This window comes from Hemiscyllium ocellatum, chromosome 2 (genome assembly GCF_020745735.1).
Source record: "Hemiscyllium ocellatum isolate sHemOce1 chromosome 2, sHemOce1.pat.X.cur, whole genome shotgun sequence".
In the NCBI taxonomy this organism is placed as follows: Eukaryota; Metazoa; Chordata; class Chondrichthyes; order Orectolobiformes; family Hemiscylliidae; genus Hemiscyllium; species Hemiscyllium ocellatum.
The window spans coordinates 144,890,266-144,908,007 of NC_083402.1; the positions used below are offsets into that span (position 1 = coordinate 144,890,266).

At 38.3% G+C, this 17,742-nt stretch overlaps 1 protein-coding gene across 6 annotated transcripts in view; it reads right to left on the reverse strand.

The window, feature by feature from the left end:
* Positions 1–245: 245 nt before the first annotated feature.
* Positions 246–17,742, reverse strand: part of elavl2 (ELAV like neuron-specific RNA binding protein 2) — a 65,728-nt gene continuing 48,231 nt past the window's right edge. For 3 of the 6 annotated variants that reach the window (XM_060846694.1, XM_060846678.1, XM_060846658.1), the window contains exons 5-7: positions 14,224–14,449; positions 1,353–1,391; positions 246–573 (exon numbers count right to left, since the gene is read on the reverse strand). In XM_060846694.1, the coding sequence (XP_060702677.1) occupies positions 246–573; positions 1,353–1,391; positions 14,224–14,449 (593 nt within the window). Of the gene's footprint in view, positions 574–1,352; positions 1,392–13,625; positions 13,629–14,223; positions 14,450–17,742 lie in introns of all 6 variants that reach the window. The other 3 variants (XM_060846704.1, XM_060846685.1, XM_060846668.1) reach the window with 2 other exon arrangements.

Consider the following 17,742-nt stretch of genomic DNA (forward strand, 5'->3'; position numbering starts at 1 on the left):
AAGGAGGTTACTAGAATGTTGTGTGACAGGTAAAAAACCCTGCACCTCGTCAATTTTCAAAACATAAAAGCTATGAAAGAAGATTTAATGCAAAGTTACCAGCAATATAAAACCTTCTCATATTCTTAGGATGCTAAATAGTCATACTTCTGTCTTAACACTGACTTACAAAGTCTTTGCACTAATATATAAAGTTTTGCTTTAACATGTCTTTTTGAATAGCTATATAACAGTTATGTTACATATTAGGCTTTGTGCGTTTTGTTGGTTTTGAAGGACACCTGCAGTACTCTGTCCCCTAGACGGTATCCGTTTAAACTGGCTATTGCCATGGCTGCTTCATCATAGTTGGTCATAGTCACAAATCCAAATCCTTTGCACTTGTTTGTGTTGAAGTCGCGGATGACTTTCACATTGGTCACAGCACCAAATGGTCCAAACATTTGCCAAAGAATACTCTCATCTGCATCAGGTGCTAAATTGTAAACAAATATACACCAGCCTGTTCCAGCATGTCCAGGGATATTGATGCCTGCCAAACTGGTCATTCCATCAATAGTCATTGGCGAAAACCTGCCAAAAATCAAAACTACAATGTATCCTCATACATAACAGTTAACAAGATTTTTAATGTTGCGGCTTTACAATGTGTAAGGAGTTCTGTATTTTTACTTTTAAAACCATAAATAGTTCAAATACTGATGCTGCATTATAAAACATCAACATCCCATTGAGGCTAGCCAATAGCAATTAAGCATTCCAGTCTAACATTAAAATGATCACATTCACTCGTGGGATGTGGGCCAGCATGTAATGTTCCTCCTTAGTTGCCCTGGAGGCATTAAGGAGCAGCCTTCTTGCTGTAGGTAGACCCACAATCTGAGCAATTGAACACCCTCATGCATTCCTTTCCAAACATTTATTTCTCCTGCTTCAAAGAGTCATAACTCAAACTTTTGCTCTCCACAGATGTCGACACCTTTACCAGCATTTCCTGTTTTATTTCAGATTTGCAGGGTCAAGACTTTTATTTTTATGTTTCTCCAATATACTTAAGTTATTTTCACTTGAAATTTAACCAAAAAAACAAGAAAATAATTTAAATAGCACTTTTATAGGTTGAACTCGAAACATGGACAAAGGAGTTGCATGGAAGTAACAAGTCTGATTATTTAAAGACTAGCCTTACTCCAAACTAGTAAATCGATTTCATGCAATGGGATTATTGCAAATTGATTAATTGAAGTCAACATCTCAATCTAATAGACACTGAGTGCAATTCCTAAATACAAAAGTAAACCAGGAAAATACTTATCCTAAAATTCCAAATTGCTGGAAAAAGGGATAATTACCTTTTGACGCCATAAGCCATATTTAGAAGATTGTCCAACCTGCAAGACAGATATTTTGCAATTCAGTTGAACAAAAAACAAAGCTGTCTACCCCACAGAGATGAATATTCATTGTAGAATTTTTCTTGTTTGCAAATAAACTTGGGAAAAGCACTGCAGTGCTGGTGTATTGTCAAATGAAGATTAAAACTGAAGCTAATCAAAATTGGAAGGGGTTTGGATGTGATGGCGGTAGGGAAGGGCAAGGGAAGGGTTGGAAAAGCAGAAACATTAAGATTACCCTTATACCCAGTAATCTCTCATGCAATTATACAAAAAGTCTTGCATTGAATTGACTCATCAGATTTAGCATACAATGAACGACAATGCATATACATCAAATAATAGCTTCAAGCAGAGCTTCGTACAAGGGAAGCTTTATTCCGTTATGAATGAATTTATCTTGACAATGTTTAACTAAATTACTGATTATGTATAATTTGATATTCATGCCAGTGGATACAAGCACAGGTTTCCTGGTGTATTTACAGAATAGAAAAAAATGTGCATTCAAGCAAAGCACCAGTAAGTAATTACCTTATGTTGCAAGACAAGATTAAATTTCGACCTCCACTTCTGGAGACTGGAGTTGCTCAACAATAGGATCCAACACATGTTGGATCCCGTCTGAGATGATATGGTTTTAGAACCACTTTAAATCAAATCAGTTACTGGAAATAATAATGGATGGCCAAGAACTGAAAGGCTTTGTATTCAGTGAGTAAACTTCACCTCAACTGGGCAAGGTAGGTTCCCATTAAGTACTAAAAAGGTCTATGGCAAAATTTCTCCATTTAGAAAGGATACACTGCCTTGTTCCAGAATGGCAGTCTCATCCCAGCCACAGCTTCAAAAGTATTCCATTATTCAAGTTGGTGTTACTCCAGCCCAGGAGCTGTTAACTGAACGGTCTTAACTGTACTTTGTTTTAGTTTGGTGCTTACACCAGTGACAGAAGTCCAGAGCGGCAATTTAAAGTTTTTAACTGTTTTTCATATAGAAGTACACATAACAAACTTACTATTAAGTGGAGAGAATATGTTGCAGAGTGATGAAGGATGAATGTTGAGGGGTACAGTGAGTATCATGCAAAATTATAGTGTACAGACAGGGATAGGAGAACACCTATGGCTATCAGAAGGATATACAGCTACCGCCTCTTCCCTAGTCATACTAAGTGTCCAAACTAATGTAACTTTTAACTTATTGTGGTTGGTAATTAAGTGTATCTTGTTTAAAAGAGAGCCTATTCTCAGAAAAACAAATCAGAGACCTGTCCAGCCATTAGGTCAAAAACACAATGGTGGTAGCAAATGTAGTCGATGTACCATTTCCAAAGAGTCACAAGTCACAGCTGTAAAAGCACCCTTTTGGTCCAACACGTCCATGCTGACCAGATAGCCTGACTTAATCTAGCCCCATTTGTCAGCATTGGGCCCACATCCCTCTAAACCCTTCCTATTCATATACCCATCCAAACGCCTTTCCGACTCGCACATCCCAGGTGAAAGACGTGCCTATTCACCCTATTCATGTCAGTCATGATTTTATAAGCATCTATAAATCCCTCAGCCTCCGACACTCCGAGAAAAAAAAAAGTAGTCCTGGCGTATTTTCCCATAGCTCAAGCCTTCTAACCCTGACAACATCCTTTTAAATCTTTTCTGAACCCCTTTCAAGTTTGCCAACATCCTTTCTATAGCAGGGAAACCAGAATTGCACATAGTATCTGAAAGTGGCCTAATTAATATCCTGTACAGCCAAAATATGACATCCCAATACTCTACTTAACAGCTCCTAAAATAGTTTGGTAGCCACCAGTGAAGATATTCTTCAATTTAACTAACAATTATTCAAATACATTTCTTACATAATGAACCCTAAATGCATTTTGCTAAATTCAAGACAGTTTCAATATATTGGGTCAAAGTCAAACCATGTTTATATCCAAAGATAGATTTGACCAAAAGTGAAGGAATAAATACTCAAAAAAAAAGTCAGACCTTATTACTGGGGGCTACCAAAATATTTTAAGTGCTATCTTCTCTATTTTCCAGTTAAGTCAGTGATCAGCAACTTTTTGGATGGTGAAGGAAAACCGGACAGGAGATTTCAAGCTGCTCAGTTTGATCAAAGCTCTCAGGTTGGAAACAAGTGTGTTCACCTGGGTTTCAGGGCAGCAAATCATGCCAAGTTGGTTTTAAATTCATCATACACAGTGCTTGTCAAGTTGCAACCCTAGATTCCTTCGCGCAAAACCTTTAAAGCAAAAGACTAGCATCTCACTTAGAAAGCAACTTTCCCAAATATTCTTTGGGGGCAGCTGCAAACTTGTGAACTTTGCTCTTTTGTCAATAACCTTAGGAGCTTGAGAAGATTTGGAAAATGGCAGAGACTGCATTATTCATTATTTGTGGGTCTACAGAAGCCCATTATAAATGGAGTTTACTTAAGCAAAAGCTCAAAAATTAACCTGTTCAAAGTTAAAAAGATTGATCTGAAATGTTAAAACATTTTTTCCCTCACATGTAGCTACCTATTTGATCATTTCTGGCATTTTCAGCATCTGCACTGTGCATTTTTGTTTTCAAAAATTTACTGATCCATGGTAATATTTTTCCTTTGTTAGTAGAATAGATTTAATGGAAATTAGTAAACCTTAAGAAATTTGAACTCCAATTCGTAAAAAAAATACACCTTTGGTTTTGTGCCTTTAAAAAAAGTCAATTGCCCGAATAAATTGAATGCTTTCTTGTTGAAAAGGTACAAGATTGAAGGGGATTAACAGTAATTGTTACATTGTTGTTTCTGCTAGTCAGTAATCTATGATGTGGGTGTAATGACACTATCAGGAGCTAACTTTGCAATCTTCTGGAACTGAATATAATTCAGCTGAAGTGAGAAATTTCCTCCAAATTGTAGAGTTACCTTTGACTATATATGTAAGGCTGGGACGGAACAGGTTTTGGCTAGTGAATTATGGAACGTGGAAGTGATCAGGAAAGTAGAGCCACAGTTATGTTAATGGAAGCTCAATGGCCACATGCTCTACACCTGCTTTCATTCATAGTCAGATGTAGAGCACAAACAGATCCTTTGGTCCAACTCATCCATGTCAACCAGATATCCTAAAATAATCTAGTCCCATTTGCAACACTTGGCCCATAACTCCATCTTTCCTATTCATGTACCCATCCAGGTGCCTTTTAAGTGTGGCAATTGTACCAGCCTCCACCACTTCCTTTGGGAGTTCATTCCATACATGCACCACCCTCTTCATAAGGAAAGTTTGCCCTTTCAGACCCTTTTAAATCTTGCCCTGCTTACCTTAAGTCCATGCCCCCTAATTTTGGACTCCCCTATCCTGGGGAAAAGACCTTCTATATTCACCCTATCCATGCTCACGATTTTAAACCTCTAAAGGTTACCGCTCAACCTCCCATGCTTCAGGGGAAAACAGCCCCAGCCCATTTAACGTCCCCTTGTAGCTTGTATAAGAGTTAAAGCCAAATTATAAACATTCTTTAGGCTCAAACTCAATGTGAACCCTCAAATAAATTTCCATTCTCACCCAAGAGTATCTTGTATTTTGCAAGATTGAAATTGCCTTCACTCCTCCAGGAACCAAACTAAAATGCATCACAGCTCTCGTGAAATCACCAACTCTCAGGTGTTCCAGCTACTGCAAGGCATGAGTTTTTCGGGAGTTCAATAACCTTCCAACTCGAACACTTCAGCATGCGATCCAGTTTAGCAACATGCAGATCTTGACATCACATTCTCTAGCTAAACCATCTATCTAGGACAGGTCAAATCCCATGCAAAATGTTAGGCTTAAAAACAATGTAGCAATAAGGGGATGCAAAGAATGCAGCTTAAATGCTTAGCAATGATCTGTCTGCAAATTTACCATTGGTGATACATAAGTAACCTTGGTTAGTCAGTATTTGAGTTCACATACCTACACCATACAAATGGAGTTTAGATTAAGTGAGCCAACTACTGACTGACATGTCCGACTGCATAGCTTCTTTGTCACAGATCTCAAAAACCAAAGTTTTGTATTTAAGGGCACACTACTCAACACAGCAACTGGCTCAAAAAATGTATTTCTGATTCTTGGGATACGATCATCCATCCAAGATGGACAAATTTCAACTGTACAGAATTGGGATCTATCCTTAATGATTACTAACCCTGCATGAGATGTTCAGGGAGTGGATGAGATGACATCGTTCTTGAAGTACAGGAACTCTCAAAATTCCATTTTGGTGAGAAAGGAGAAACTGGTCTGTTAGTAACCAGAGATTGGCTGTTCTGTCAAATGATGTGCAGTTTGAAGCAATAAGGGAAAAAAATAAGCAGCAATTTGGGAACTGGAATGCACTGCCTGAAAAGATAGCAAAAACAGGAGAATTTGATGAATTTTCCCCCAAGTATTTAAGGTTTATGGATTGAGAGCAAGGGAGTGGGACTAATTTGCTATCTGAAAAACTGGCACAGGTACCACGTCCAAAATGTTATTGGCGTGAAGAACAGTTGTCCAATGCCGATGGGTGAGAGACATTCTTCAGTGATTCTCTAGAGGAAAAAACTTTATAGCTATTTAGCTTGTACAAGACATATGGACAAAATTAAAACAATTGTAGCTTTGCCAGTGACTTTAAAGTTAAGATATAGAACATAGAAAAATACAGCGCAGTACAGGCCCTTCGGCCCTCGATGTTGCGCCGACCAAATCCTACACTAGCCCAATAACTTCCATATGCCTATCCAATGCCTGCTTAAATGACCATAAAGAGGGAGAGTTCACCACTGCTACTGGCAGGGCATTCCATGAACTCTCAACCCGCTGCATAAAGAATCTACCCCTAACATCTGTCCTATACCTACCACCCCTTAATTTAAAGCTGTGTCCCCTAGTAACAGCTGACTCCATTAGCGGTAAAAGGTTCTTAGTATCTACCCTATCTAAACCCCTAATCATCTTATACACCTCTATCAAATCTCCCCTAAACCTTCTTTTCTCCAATGAGAACAGGCCCAAGTGCCTCAGCCTTTCCTCATACGATCTTCCTACCGTGGTAGGCAACATCCTGGTGGGGGAAAAAAAAAACGAGGAAAAAGGAGGAACAACTGACCAGTCATAACCAACTAATCTGCTGCAATGGATATCCTTAGAATACAGTTGAAGAACTAAATCAAATTATCCTGTACACTAAATCTGCCAAGATGGAATACAACTTTCAAAGTGAACCCTGTGGGAAAAGGATAGACGTTTTCAGGGGAAGTATTTTGTGCTACCTATGCAGTCCACTGAGAAATGTTGGGATACAACAAATCTATTCCCTAGTAGTGATCAAAGACACTGCTCCAAAATCTGAGGATACAGTTCTGTAACATCCTTGCAGAGTCAAGCTGTAAAGATCAATAATATTTGAAAAGATAAAGAAAAAAATACAAAAGCAAGAAAACATGAATGATGCGCAAGAGAATATGGACTGCTATCACATTTTCAGTAAAGAGCTATTGTGTTTTGTTCTCTAGATCGATGTTATTTTTTTTCCTGTGCCAACTTCTCCAGAGAGGTACCTACCTCAGAGCTCTTACTAGCAGCCTACATCTGTTTGTCTTTTGGCAGTTCTCCTCCAACTGTTCAGTTTCTTTTTGGTTTTATACCCCAAAGCATCAGATCGTTTCATGGTATTTATACTGTCAAAATTCTAAATTCAAACTTGATTTGAGTTTGGTATTTGAGGGATAATTTAAACTGATTGACAGTATTTCAATTTGTTTTTGTCTCCAGGCAACCCAGCTAATCTAGCTGTTCGACCTGATGTTACAGAACACTTGCTGCTGCGTCAAGTAGTTCTGCTAGCTTTTAACTCTTCTGGTATAGTACCCCTTAACACGATGCAAGTTGGTATGAAGGTGTAAGTTGAATGGACACCATTCTTAAGCTTCTAAAAGTCAACTTGTTCAGTTATACAAATAGCACCTAAGTAGGGAAATCTCAATGAAAATGACCAGATTTCACTTAAGTCTGTATCATGTAGTTAATTGCAAAGACCACAGTCCGATATTACAAATAACTATGTGAGGTGTTCATTATATAATTGCTAAATCTGTTCTTAATTACACGAGAAGTGGAATTCAATTCTTGAAGATCAGTAGTTCAGGATTAGTGACATACTTGAGTAAGTATTTTGGAGTAACAGAAGGTAAACAAGCATGGAAACTTAGTTTATTTGCCTCTTTACTTTTAGGTTTGCTTTTACTGGTTAATTTCTAAAAAGGTAATTAATATCATGGAATGGTTACAGTAGGAATAGTTACCCTGCTAGAACTCTACTAAAGTGCGACTCAGGAAGGAATAAGCAGAAGTGGAACGACCCAAGTCCCTTTTTTCCCCCCAGATATTTATTCAATTCCTTCTGTAAGCCATGACTGAATCTGCCTCAACCTCCCTCCCCACCCCCACCCCCAAATACATTCCTGATCTTAAGTTACACGAACCACCACCAGACAGACACAAACACTTCAAATCTGTCCTCTACTAGTGGGAGCAGTATAACCCAATTACTCTATTTTAGACAATTATTTTGACCTGTCAAGCTGCCTTTCAACTGTGTCTGCTCCAAGATGAAACCCAGTTTCTCCAGTCTTTAAAACTAGAAGCCCTTCATATCAGAAGCCACTTGCTTACACAGAGGAACCTCGATTATTCAAAGGGCGCAGGTGGGCAGTATTGTGTTCAGTTAGTCAAATTCCAGATTATTGAATGCTGGCTAACAGCTTAGCCCATCAGGACCTTGTGATTTTGGGGGATAATCAGATATTTGGATAATCAGATGCTAGATAAAGAGATTCCTCTTGACAGTTTCTGCATCCTCTCAAATGCCTTCACATCTTTCATCAAGTATGGTATCCAGATTGAATACACCAGCTGAGCTCACTTTTTATAGTGGATAAAGTACTAAAGCAAGGATGTTTATGATCTAAGGTCCCTTAGCTACTTTCTCAACTAGTTCTAGCATCACAATCTCCACATTATTCCAAAAATGCATCACTTCACACTGCTCTACATTAAAAGTGTCATGGTTATCAATTTCATCAGACCACTGACTTGATATTCAGCACTATCTTCCATTCACAATATGGCCACATCTTTAACAAAAAGTTACTTTGCAATCATGCCCTGCATAACCAAGTTTAGGTCATTATTACAAAGCATAGTCAGTCCTTGGTCTGAATAAAGACTGGCAGACAATGTACGTACTGTTTGCTACTTACTATTATTTAGCCAGTTTTGTACGCATTCTGCAACCACCCAGTTTGAACTACGCATTTGGATTCTGCTGACAAGACTACCTTGCGGCACTTGCCAAAAGCTTCAAGAGTTCTACCTTTTCTTTAATATTCCTTTCATGTCCCAAGATATATTAATTTCAGATGTGAGTATGTGACAACTGAGCACCTGTAAGCTTCTGGGCACAGAATTATTAAAGATATCCAACCCTAAGTGAAGGAATGCTTCACCTCAGTCTAAATAACCTTATCACCCAAGGATTCAGATGAGCAAATCTGAGTAAATCCTTCCTATGACAATTTGACCAAAATTGCACACAGTACTCTAGATGTGGACTGACAAAGAACTGCTGCAACATTTTTTTGTTAACTTGCATAAACTAGCTTCCTTGCAATAAAGTCCAACATTATGTAACTGCAGCTGCATGCCTTAAGGAAACTAAATCTTTCTCCATTAGTTTCAACAATATGGAGAGAATCTTTGCAAAACACTTGGTATCTTTCACCCTGACAAGTTATCTAATTCAAGAGTACTAGTTACAAAACCAAAAATCTGATTTTAAAAGACTTTTAGAAGCCAAACATGGTTACATGGACAAATGCGGTCATCATGATAGTGCACATACAGGTGATTTTGCTACAGGACCAAACATCATGATTGCTAACAGCTTCACAGAACATGAACCCAAACTCAAATCAGGAAAGGTCATTTTAACTAAATTACACTGTCTACAAACACAATGGAGATTTACAGTTTGGAACAGTACAGGTATCACTAGATCCACTTGAGTTTGTGCATGCTGGGGAGGGGGAGGGGGGAGCAGCAGCAGCATGGGGGGGTGGGGGTGGGAAGAGATGAGAATGCAGCCTGAGCTCATTCCTTCCACTGATAAAACAAGGATGAAAGGAGGCAGTGACAATACATAAACTTGGTAAGCTTTATTTGAACCAATATCAGTTGTATATTTAATAGTTATTAATTCACTGTATTTACTCAAGTGATTACAAGAGTCATGTTTTAATTTTGACTTAAATCCTTAAATGTGCCTAATGCTGCTTTTTTAAAAAAAGCATCGTATGCTTGAGGGAATTCTTATTATACAATTGTTTTTCATTTAAAGAGCTCAGAAGTACTGATAAAGCCAGGGCAGTCATCCCCCGATTTCAGGACCACGGCCAGCAACCAGAGTGAATGAGGATCATTGTGAAACCAACGAGCCCGATTCAGTCACGGGCTCCAATCTTCAGCAGGCCATCTGTCCTTGCCCATTCTCAGTGTGGGACAGCATTTCCAGCTGGGCATGCTCTGTTCACCACCTGCTTTCTCTGGAGCCCAGCCAAGTAAAGTGCAGTGTGATATATGTATATAAAAACAAAACTTGCATTTGAACCCAAGATGTGCTCTACCTAAAACAAAAAGGAAACAAGAGCTGGGGGGGGGCAGGTATCTCAGGAGACAGATGACCAAAAGGAGAACCTGGAATTCAGAAGATGGAGAGCAGAAAACTGGCAGAGGAGCCAATGAGGTGGTTTCCAGGTAAAAAGAAACACAGAGCTCGTTCCATGTAACTAGGGCAAAGACAAACCCTGGAAAGCTCAGAAGGAGTTGCAGTTAGAAACCAGTTTAAGATGATTAGATTGAAGCATGGGGTGGGGTACTTGAGATGTTCTGGTACAAGTCACAACAGCAAAGGTTGGGGGGGGGGGGGGGGGGGGGGGGGGAGGAGAAGAGGGAGGGCAGGGGAAGCAAAACGAGAATTCAAACACTGGCTCTGACAGAAAGGAGTAGAAATTCCTCTAGGGGAACACAACATAAAAGATTGTTTGATTGTCTGACCAAGTTGCTCACAAATGCATCATCCACCATTTATTATGCAGCGTGTTGTTTACTTACTGGCTCTGTAGTTGGCATGGTGCAAGATAAATTTCGCAAAGCAGGAAATAAAATTGCTTACTAAGTAAAAATTCATTTTGGTTCTTCAAACTTATGGAGTTCTGTTATACCTAATTAGAAAGGATTTGAGATTTCCAAACTTCAACCTATTTTTAAATAAGGTTGGGGCTTCCAACCAGGTCATGAAAACAGAGGTCTCGGCCAGGATCATTAAAAAAAAATTGGCTGTTTAATAGGGTGAGTCATGGATTCTAAGCCAAGTATTGTGTGAAAGGAGAAAATCTGCACTTTTTGACTATGTGATAATTCCATAGCAAAAGGGAGGCAGGTTTCAATCTTGTTTCAGTTTAATGTCTTGCGTTTAGATCAATTCCCAAAGTGTGAACAAAAATGTTGAGAATGACCTTGGAATTGATAGCATAGGACAGAAAAAAAAAGACATTAACAGCATAAATGAGACCAAATTGTTTTTCCTTCAATCAGCCAGGCTGCAGTGGGGGACATGTAACAGACATCTGCTTTGTTTGTATGAAAACTGACTGGAATGTGGTTAATTAGAAAAGGACATTCTAGTATAAGACAAATCAGCCTTTTGTAGTTTTATAGCTTTGAGAAGATCTGTTTCACTCAAGCAATACAAGATCCTATACTCCAGCAGTTTATTTTAACATTAAGAAAGCCATTCCACTGTTTGCTCAAAGTTGGTTCAATCTGCTTATTGATGTATTATAGAGTGTTTAAGTGTATGGAGATTATACCCACTTTTATATAATCTTATTTCTCCTAATCTGAATTACATTCCTGGCAGCCAATAGGTGAGCAATTAAAATCAAAAACCTATCCTCAATTATTTCTGATCTGGATAGCATTCAAGAGCATCAAGTTCAATTCCCAAAAACAAACATGCTGAATTTAGAGGAAAGGAATACCAAGATCAAGAGTGGTTATCCTGAGGAAGTTGCAAAGGTCTATAATTGATTGTATGCAAGAATAACAATTTGCCAAGTCAGTAAAGTCTTCCAGTACAGAACACCCAGGTCTAATAGATCCTGAGCACAAAGTTGTTATTTAGTTTCCCAATAAATTTAAATGACCAATGCAAAAATGTACAAGGTGAAGAACCTATTCAGAAAATCAAAAATGATCCTTTTATATGAGAGCCTATGGCAGTAATGTTAATGGGCAGCACGGTGGCACAGAGGTTAGCACTGCTGCCTCTCAGCACCAGAGACCCGGGTTCAATTCCCGCCTCAGGCAACTGCGTGCAGTTTACACATTCTCCCTGTGTCTGCGTGGGTTTCCTCCGGTAGTTCCGGTTTCTTCCCGCAGTCCAAGGATGTGCAGGCCATGCTAAATTGCCAGTGTTAGGTGAGGGGGTAAATGTATGGGTATGGGTGGGTTACACTTTGACGGGTCCGTGTTTCCACACTAAGTAATCTAATCTAAACACATCAACTGGCATCCTTGCGACATTTGATGCAAGCCAATATAGATAGTGAACCAAAGCCAGAGAACCATACTCAAGGTAAATGTTCATACCAGTAAGCAGTCGAATATAGGTCTCCAAAACCAAAAACACCCAACACATCTGTGTGCATTCAATCTGAACATTAGAAGTTACATCTGTGGATGATCTAACAGAAAAGAAGGGTTGGGAAGATTTTCAAACTAGTTACAGCAAGCCTCACAACTTGCTCAGGAAGATCGATCTAGAAGAACTTATTTTTGGATTTTCAGAAAGGCACTGGAGAGAATGTTGACCATGGTTAAGGTCAACTAAGAGAAGGGCAAAACAGGCTTTAAAAAAATCTGACAAGAAAATGACTTCATCGTGATTAAGACAACAGGATTAAACTGTGTCTGGTCTCTATGTTCCTTTCAGTAGAAGAATAGCACTACAAATAGCCACCTTTGTCAGTCAACACACAACCAGATTTTGGGACACAGGATTATAATTCCAGACATGTCTCTTCTCAGTCTAGAAGAGTTAAACAGGAATTAATGTGCAAATATACAGGATTATAAACTTTGTTGAATTTAAACTCAAAACAGGACTGCCAGCAAGAATCACAATCAATGTGTAACCTGCAATTTCCTGATATTCGTTTGAAGTGTACTGGATGACAATCACTAATACTTCCTTTTCATAAAAGAGCAGCCACCTGGCTGTACAAATGGAATTTTTAAAAACTGCTAGTCCAAGAAGTTGGCAAAAACATCAAAATCATTGGTTTTCCATCCCCCACCAGCTATGTGACACAGATCCCAAATAATTACTTTTACGAATCGACAAACAACAATCATAGAGGGTATCCAAAGACCAGCCAGAAAAATTCTGAACAAAAAAAACTTAAAAAAATCAAGTTCCTGATCTGTTCAGCATTCAGAACCAAGAGAGAGTAATCCAAGACAAATCTTTAACTTGGAAATTTAAAGAATCTCAGCTTTTTCCTCTAATCACCTTTGAGTCACAGTCTAACAGTTGAGACTCAATTATATCATAAACATCATAAATTGCACAGTTAATTCAAGACCAATGATTATGTTCAACTGTTGAGGAAATTAAAAGCTTAGTTCAAACTCTTGGCCAGACTCTGGCACTATAACCATAGCATGGGAATATCAACTCATACTGCCAAGCACCAAATGTAATGAACCAAGGTAACAATTCAGGCCAAAGGTAATCCTTGGATTTGATTCTGTACTTGCAAATACACTCAGCTGCAAAAGAGCTGGAGTTAATAACCAACATCTTAATAGAGCACATACACTATGTTCATCCCAGAGATGATCTAAACTAAATCCTAGAATTTCAAGTTGGACAAACTCCTTATTAAAAGTATTTGAACAATCAAAAACCTCAGGCAACACTCAGTACTCAACTGCATCTTTTGGTCTATTTTTTCTTAAAAAGATACAATTGGAACAAAAGTACTGCTTGTCAGTCGTCATCAAGAATCTGTAACTAAATTTTTGGCTCTTGAAGGGGGATTGAAGGACACCTGAAGCAGAAATAAAGCAACATTACACACCTACTGATCAACTTTGAAAAACAAATTTCAAGTGCACTTGCAGGAAGCAGCCAACGATGTCTCAAATCAGGATTTCACAAAAATGAAGAATGTTATGGTAACAGGAGGATCAGTGGAGTAAATCAACATTTCCAGGTGCAATTTACTGACAGAAGCTGTTGAGATAGACAGTTGAATAGACGGAACAAACATGTGCTGTTAATATCAAAGATGTGCACTTTTCCTGGATAAAAGGACAATACTTTGATACAGACTAAGCATAATGAATCAGCTAAAATCACAAATTAGATAGAGAAATATCCCTGTAATCAGAAGCAATAGAATTTGGATAAACTAATTACATGGGTGCATTCAAAATATGGCCCAATCATAACATACATACTGTGGCTTGCTGCCAATGTACTTCAATGATCAGTAAGGAATAATTTGTATTTCGCAAACATTTGGTACATTTTAAACTAAATTGGGTAAAGCAACATCCAGGCATTTGCATGCTTAGAACACCAGTTTTACTTCATTCATTCAACCCCTTGGTGACTTCCAAGTAGCCTTGTTTTCATTAGTTGTTAAAACAGCTATTTTGAGTAGAGTTACATACCTTAACCTTTGCGCTTGATGATGGAGGGGTCCTGGGTATCGTCTATTTGGGGACTGATACAACTGAGACAGAATTGCTTGGTTGGTCTTCTGACTTGGATTATTGGCAAACTTGACAGTGATTGGCTCTGTGGCACCTGGAGGCTTTTGTCCATTCAAACCTTTGATTGCTTCCTCAGCTTCTACTCTCTTGTCAAACCGAATGAAACCAACACCCCTGGACACACCTTTAAAAAAAAAGCAGGCTCAATTAATTGCTGTCTAATTTAATCCAACATTTATAATTCTAGGATCGGAATTAGAATTAGCAAATTGTTAATCCACTTTAACTTGCTAAAATTGCTCAAAGCACAAGCCATTTGAGAAATACAACTAGGGATAAAAGAAAAATATGGAAGTTCTATAAATTCCAGCAAACCTCAAGCTTCCCAACTACAAAATAAATGAGAAATTTGCTGATTCAGGCCCAAACATGGCAATTCCTGCTAGTAAATCTCAATCTAGTAAATGGAGATACATCGCATAAGAGATGACTCCCTTTGAAAACTTAACTGGAATGTTTCAATCAATGTCTTGTGGTAGCATGATCAGCAGTAATTTGAGATTACAAATCAATGCTTGAAACAATTTGCTTGCTGAGTCAGATGTGAAACTGGTTTCTACCCATGCAAAATAGCACTAAAGTCTGTCAAGTTCCTTTTCATCATTTGACCCTGAATCTAGATATTTTACATCATTTCAATATACATTTAATTTGAAACCTTGATCTGGTGACCCCAGTTGAACCTTTGACTTTGGAATATACAAATCCACTATCAATTAGGTGAAGGAAAATGCAATGAACGTTACCTTGATTTGTTAGTGTTACTAGCATCACAAAAGTATCAATTCAGCTTTCAACTCAACCATTTTAAGTCTACAAGCAGCTCCATTGAAGCACTATGCAGCACTTCAGATACAAATTCTCAAGTGCATTACAGATTTAGTGCAGTAAACTATATAGTGTCTTCTCAGCAATTGGAATGTTCTGATCCTTACTTAAAAACCCTACACTCTGCACCACAAGTGCTCAAATAATGTGGTCATCTCCTTATCTCTCAGCTAAAGGGTCAAAGTTTCATGTGCCCCATCAGATTTGAACAGGCTGATTAACAATATTTAAAATCGGTCCTTGTTCTCTTGGAACCAGATTTCAAAAGTTGCCCAAACTAACGAAATGGCTAGAAAAAGGTTCAGTTTCAACTTAGTTCATTGTTGAAAGGACAATAAATTCGCAACCTTTGCAGCTATTCTTTTGGGATATCTGAACTTCAAATCATTGGAGATCTGGAGCAAAGCTGTAGATTTTCAAAACAAAATACATTAAGGCTGCCCTATACCTTGAAATTAAAGGCAATATTTAAAGCGCTCTTCCTCAGGATATAAACAAGTGTAGCACAGGCAGACATGATTAAATTCCAATTGTCAACTAAAATTTGAAACCCATTTTGTTCTGAGCACTAGCACTACAAATGTAAAATTTTATACTGGTTATCACCTAATTTTAACCATGAGAAACCAAGAAAAGATGGGTCACAGCTTTAGATCTATTTGTTTTGTGTTTGACAGGTCTTTCATCTGTAGCAGGGAAGCAAGAAGGTAAAATTACCCAAGAAATCAAAACCACCTAGAATGTATTTACTATCACAGAATCATACAGCTTTAGCATAAAATGGTGCAATAAATATGCAGAAATAGAAAACGTAGTTCAGAATGCACTATTCGCTATGCACAATAGCTCAAAAAGTCTGAATACATGACCAAGTACTACATTTCCCCCCTTAACCAAGGAAGGCACTGTAACAGTTCTTGAACATGTTTAGTTTTCATTTTAGATCAGTTTCACAATGCTCAGCAGGTACACCAGCCAAGCAGACAGCCCATAAAGTTTAAAAAAAAGTAATGATTATTGTAAAATCAGGTGGTAACAAAGTGACTGCAGATTACCTTTTATACTTCAAAATATACTATGCAGTTACAGGCACTGATTCTCAAGAACCTGAACTACTTAGGTCAGCTGCCTGAAAACTATTAGAGCATGTTAAAATTGGGTGAGTCCAAAAAACCCCATTTTGGTCAAGATTCTGGAAATTCCTTCATAACAGCATTAAGCATGTACCACAGCTATCCCACACAGCCGCTCATCACCTTACGGAGCAGAGAAAAGGCAACACAATGCTGACATAGCCGGTGACATGCCCATTAAGAAAACACATTTGCACAAATATTACCAACTATTGAAGCGGATAAGTAACTAGCTTTAAGTTAAATCTTGCTGAAATTAAGTAGCAATGGAGTTATTTTGAAACCAGTTCTACATTGCTACCTTGCAATTTAAAAAAACATTTAGGCATGCAAAAAAATTTGGAATTTTATCAGAATCTTCCAATTTGAGCAAGGCCTCAATAAAATTTAAGGTTCTGCCCCATAAATGAGAAACCTCAGGGCTCCAAAGAATTCAAGGATATGCACAAAACAGCTACATCACCTAGTTCAATACAGCACTAGATCTGGACTCAAGTCTGTCCAAGAGAAAGGAAAGATCCACAATTAGAAGTTTATAGATGGCCCCAGATTTACAAACATTTGAGTTACAATTGCTCATACAGTACTTCACAAAATCAAATAAGGATGCATTAAAGATTCAGATGCTTCTCTGTACTTCCGAATAGTTCTTATATTGTCCTGCATTGTGTTAGGACATGCATACACACAAGGGAAGCTGTTTGCAACCCAGGGAATGCCTGCAAGATTAATGGAAGCAAGGCGCAACAAACTAGGGAGATAATTAATGTAGTAGGTGCATGTGTTAGTTGATTTTTCTGCATAAAGCATGTTTCCACTTGCACAAGAATCAGGATAACTTGCAAGCACTCATGAGCACCCACCTACAATATTCCATGTCACTGGTCATGGCTTCTGCAATACTTGTCTGGCTGATGAAACAGATCCAAGGGCTATACCTCTAACCAGAATCTGGCAGGTTTCTGGGATATGAAATTAGTCTACCTTCGGCTTTTAAAATCACTACATTCCTTCCTGTTTATTTTCTGAACAACTTTGAACACTCTTTGGCAAGAGTTTTCCCTTCATACAGGAAGGCCCTCCAAAAATCACTTTCTTCTGAAGGTGGGTCTCCAATACAGACATTTTTGTTTTAAGAGACTCTCAAGATAGAGGGAGATGAGTTGCTTTGGCAGCTTTGAGGTGATGTTTATATGTAGTCCAAGTTTCAGAGATATAGAAGAGTCAGAAGAGTAATTACTTTATACACAAGGACTTTGACAGTGATATTTGTCCTGATACCAAAGACTCTCATCCTTAGGTATCCAAAGGCAGCATGTTTGCAGACCGGAAATTCAATGTCAGTTTGAAAAGGTAGCTTCCCAGGTAGGGTAAATGTTCTACATTTGAATGATTTCTCCACCGACCTTCATACATAGACCAGAACCTGACCTGGGACAGGTTGGTAAAAGGATTT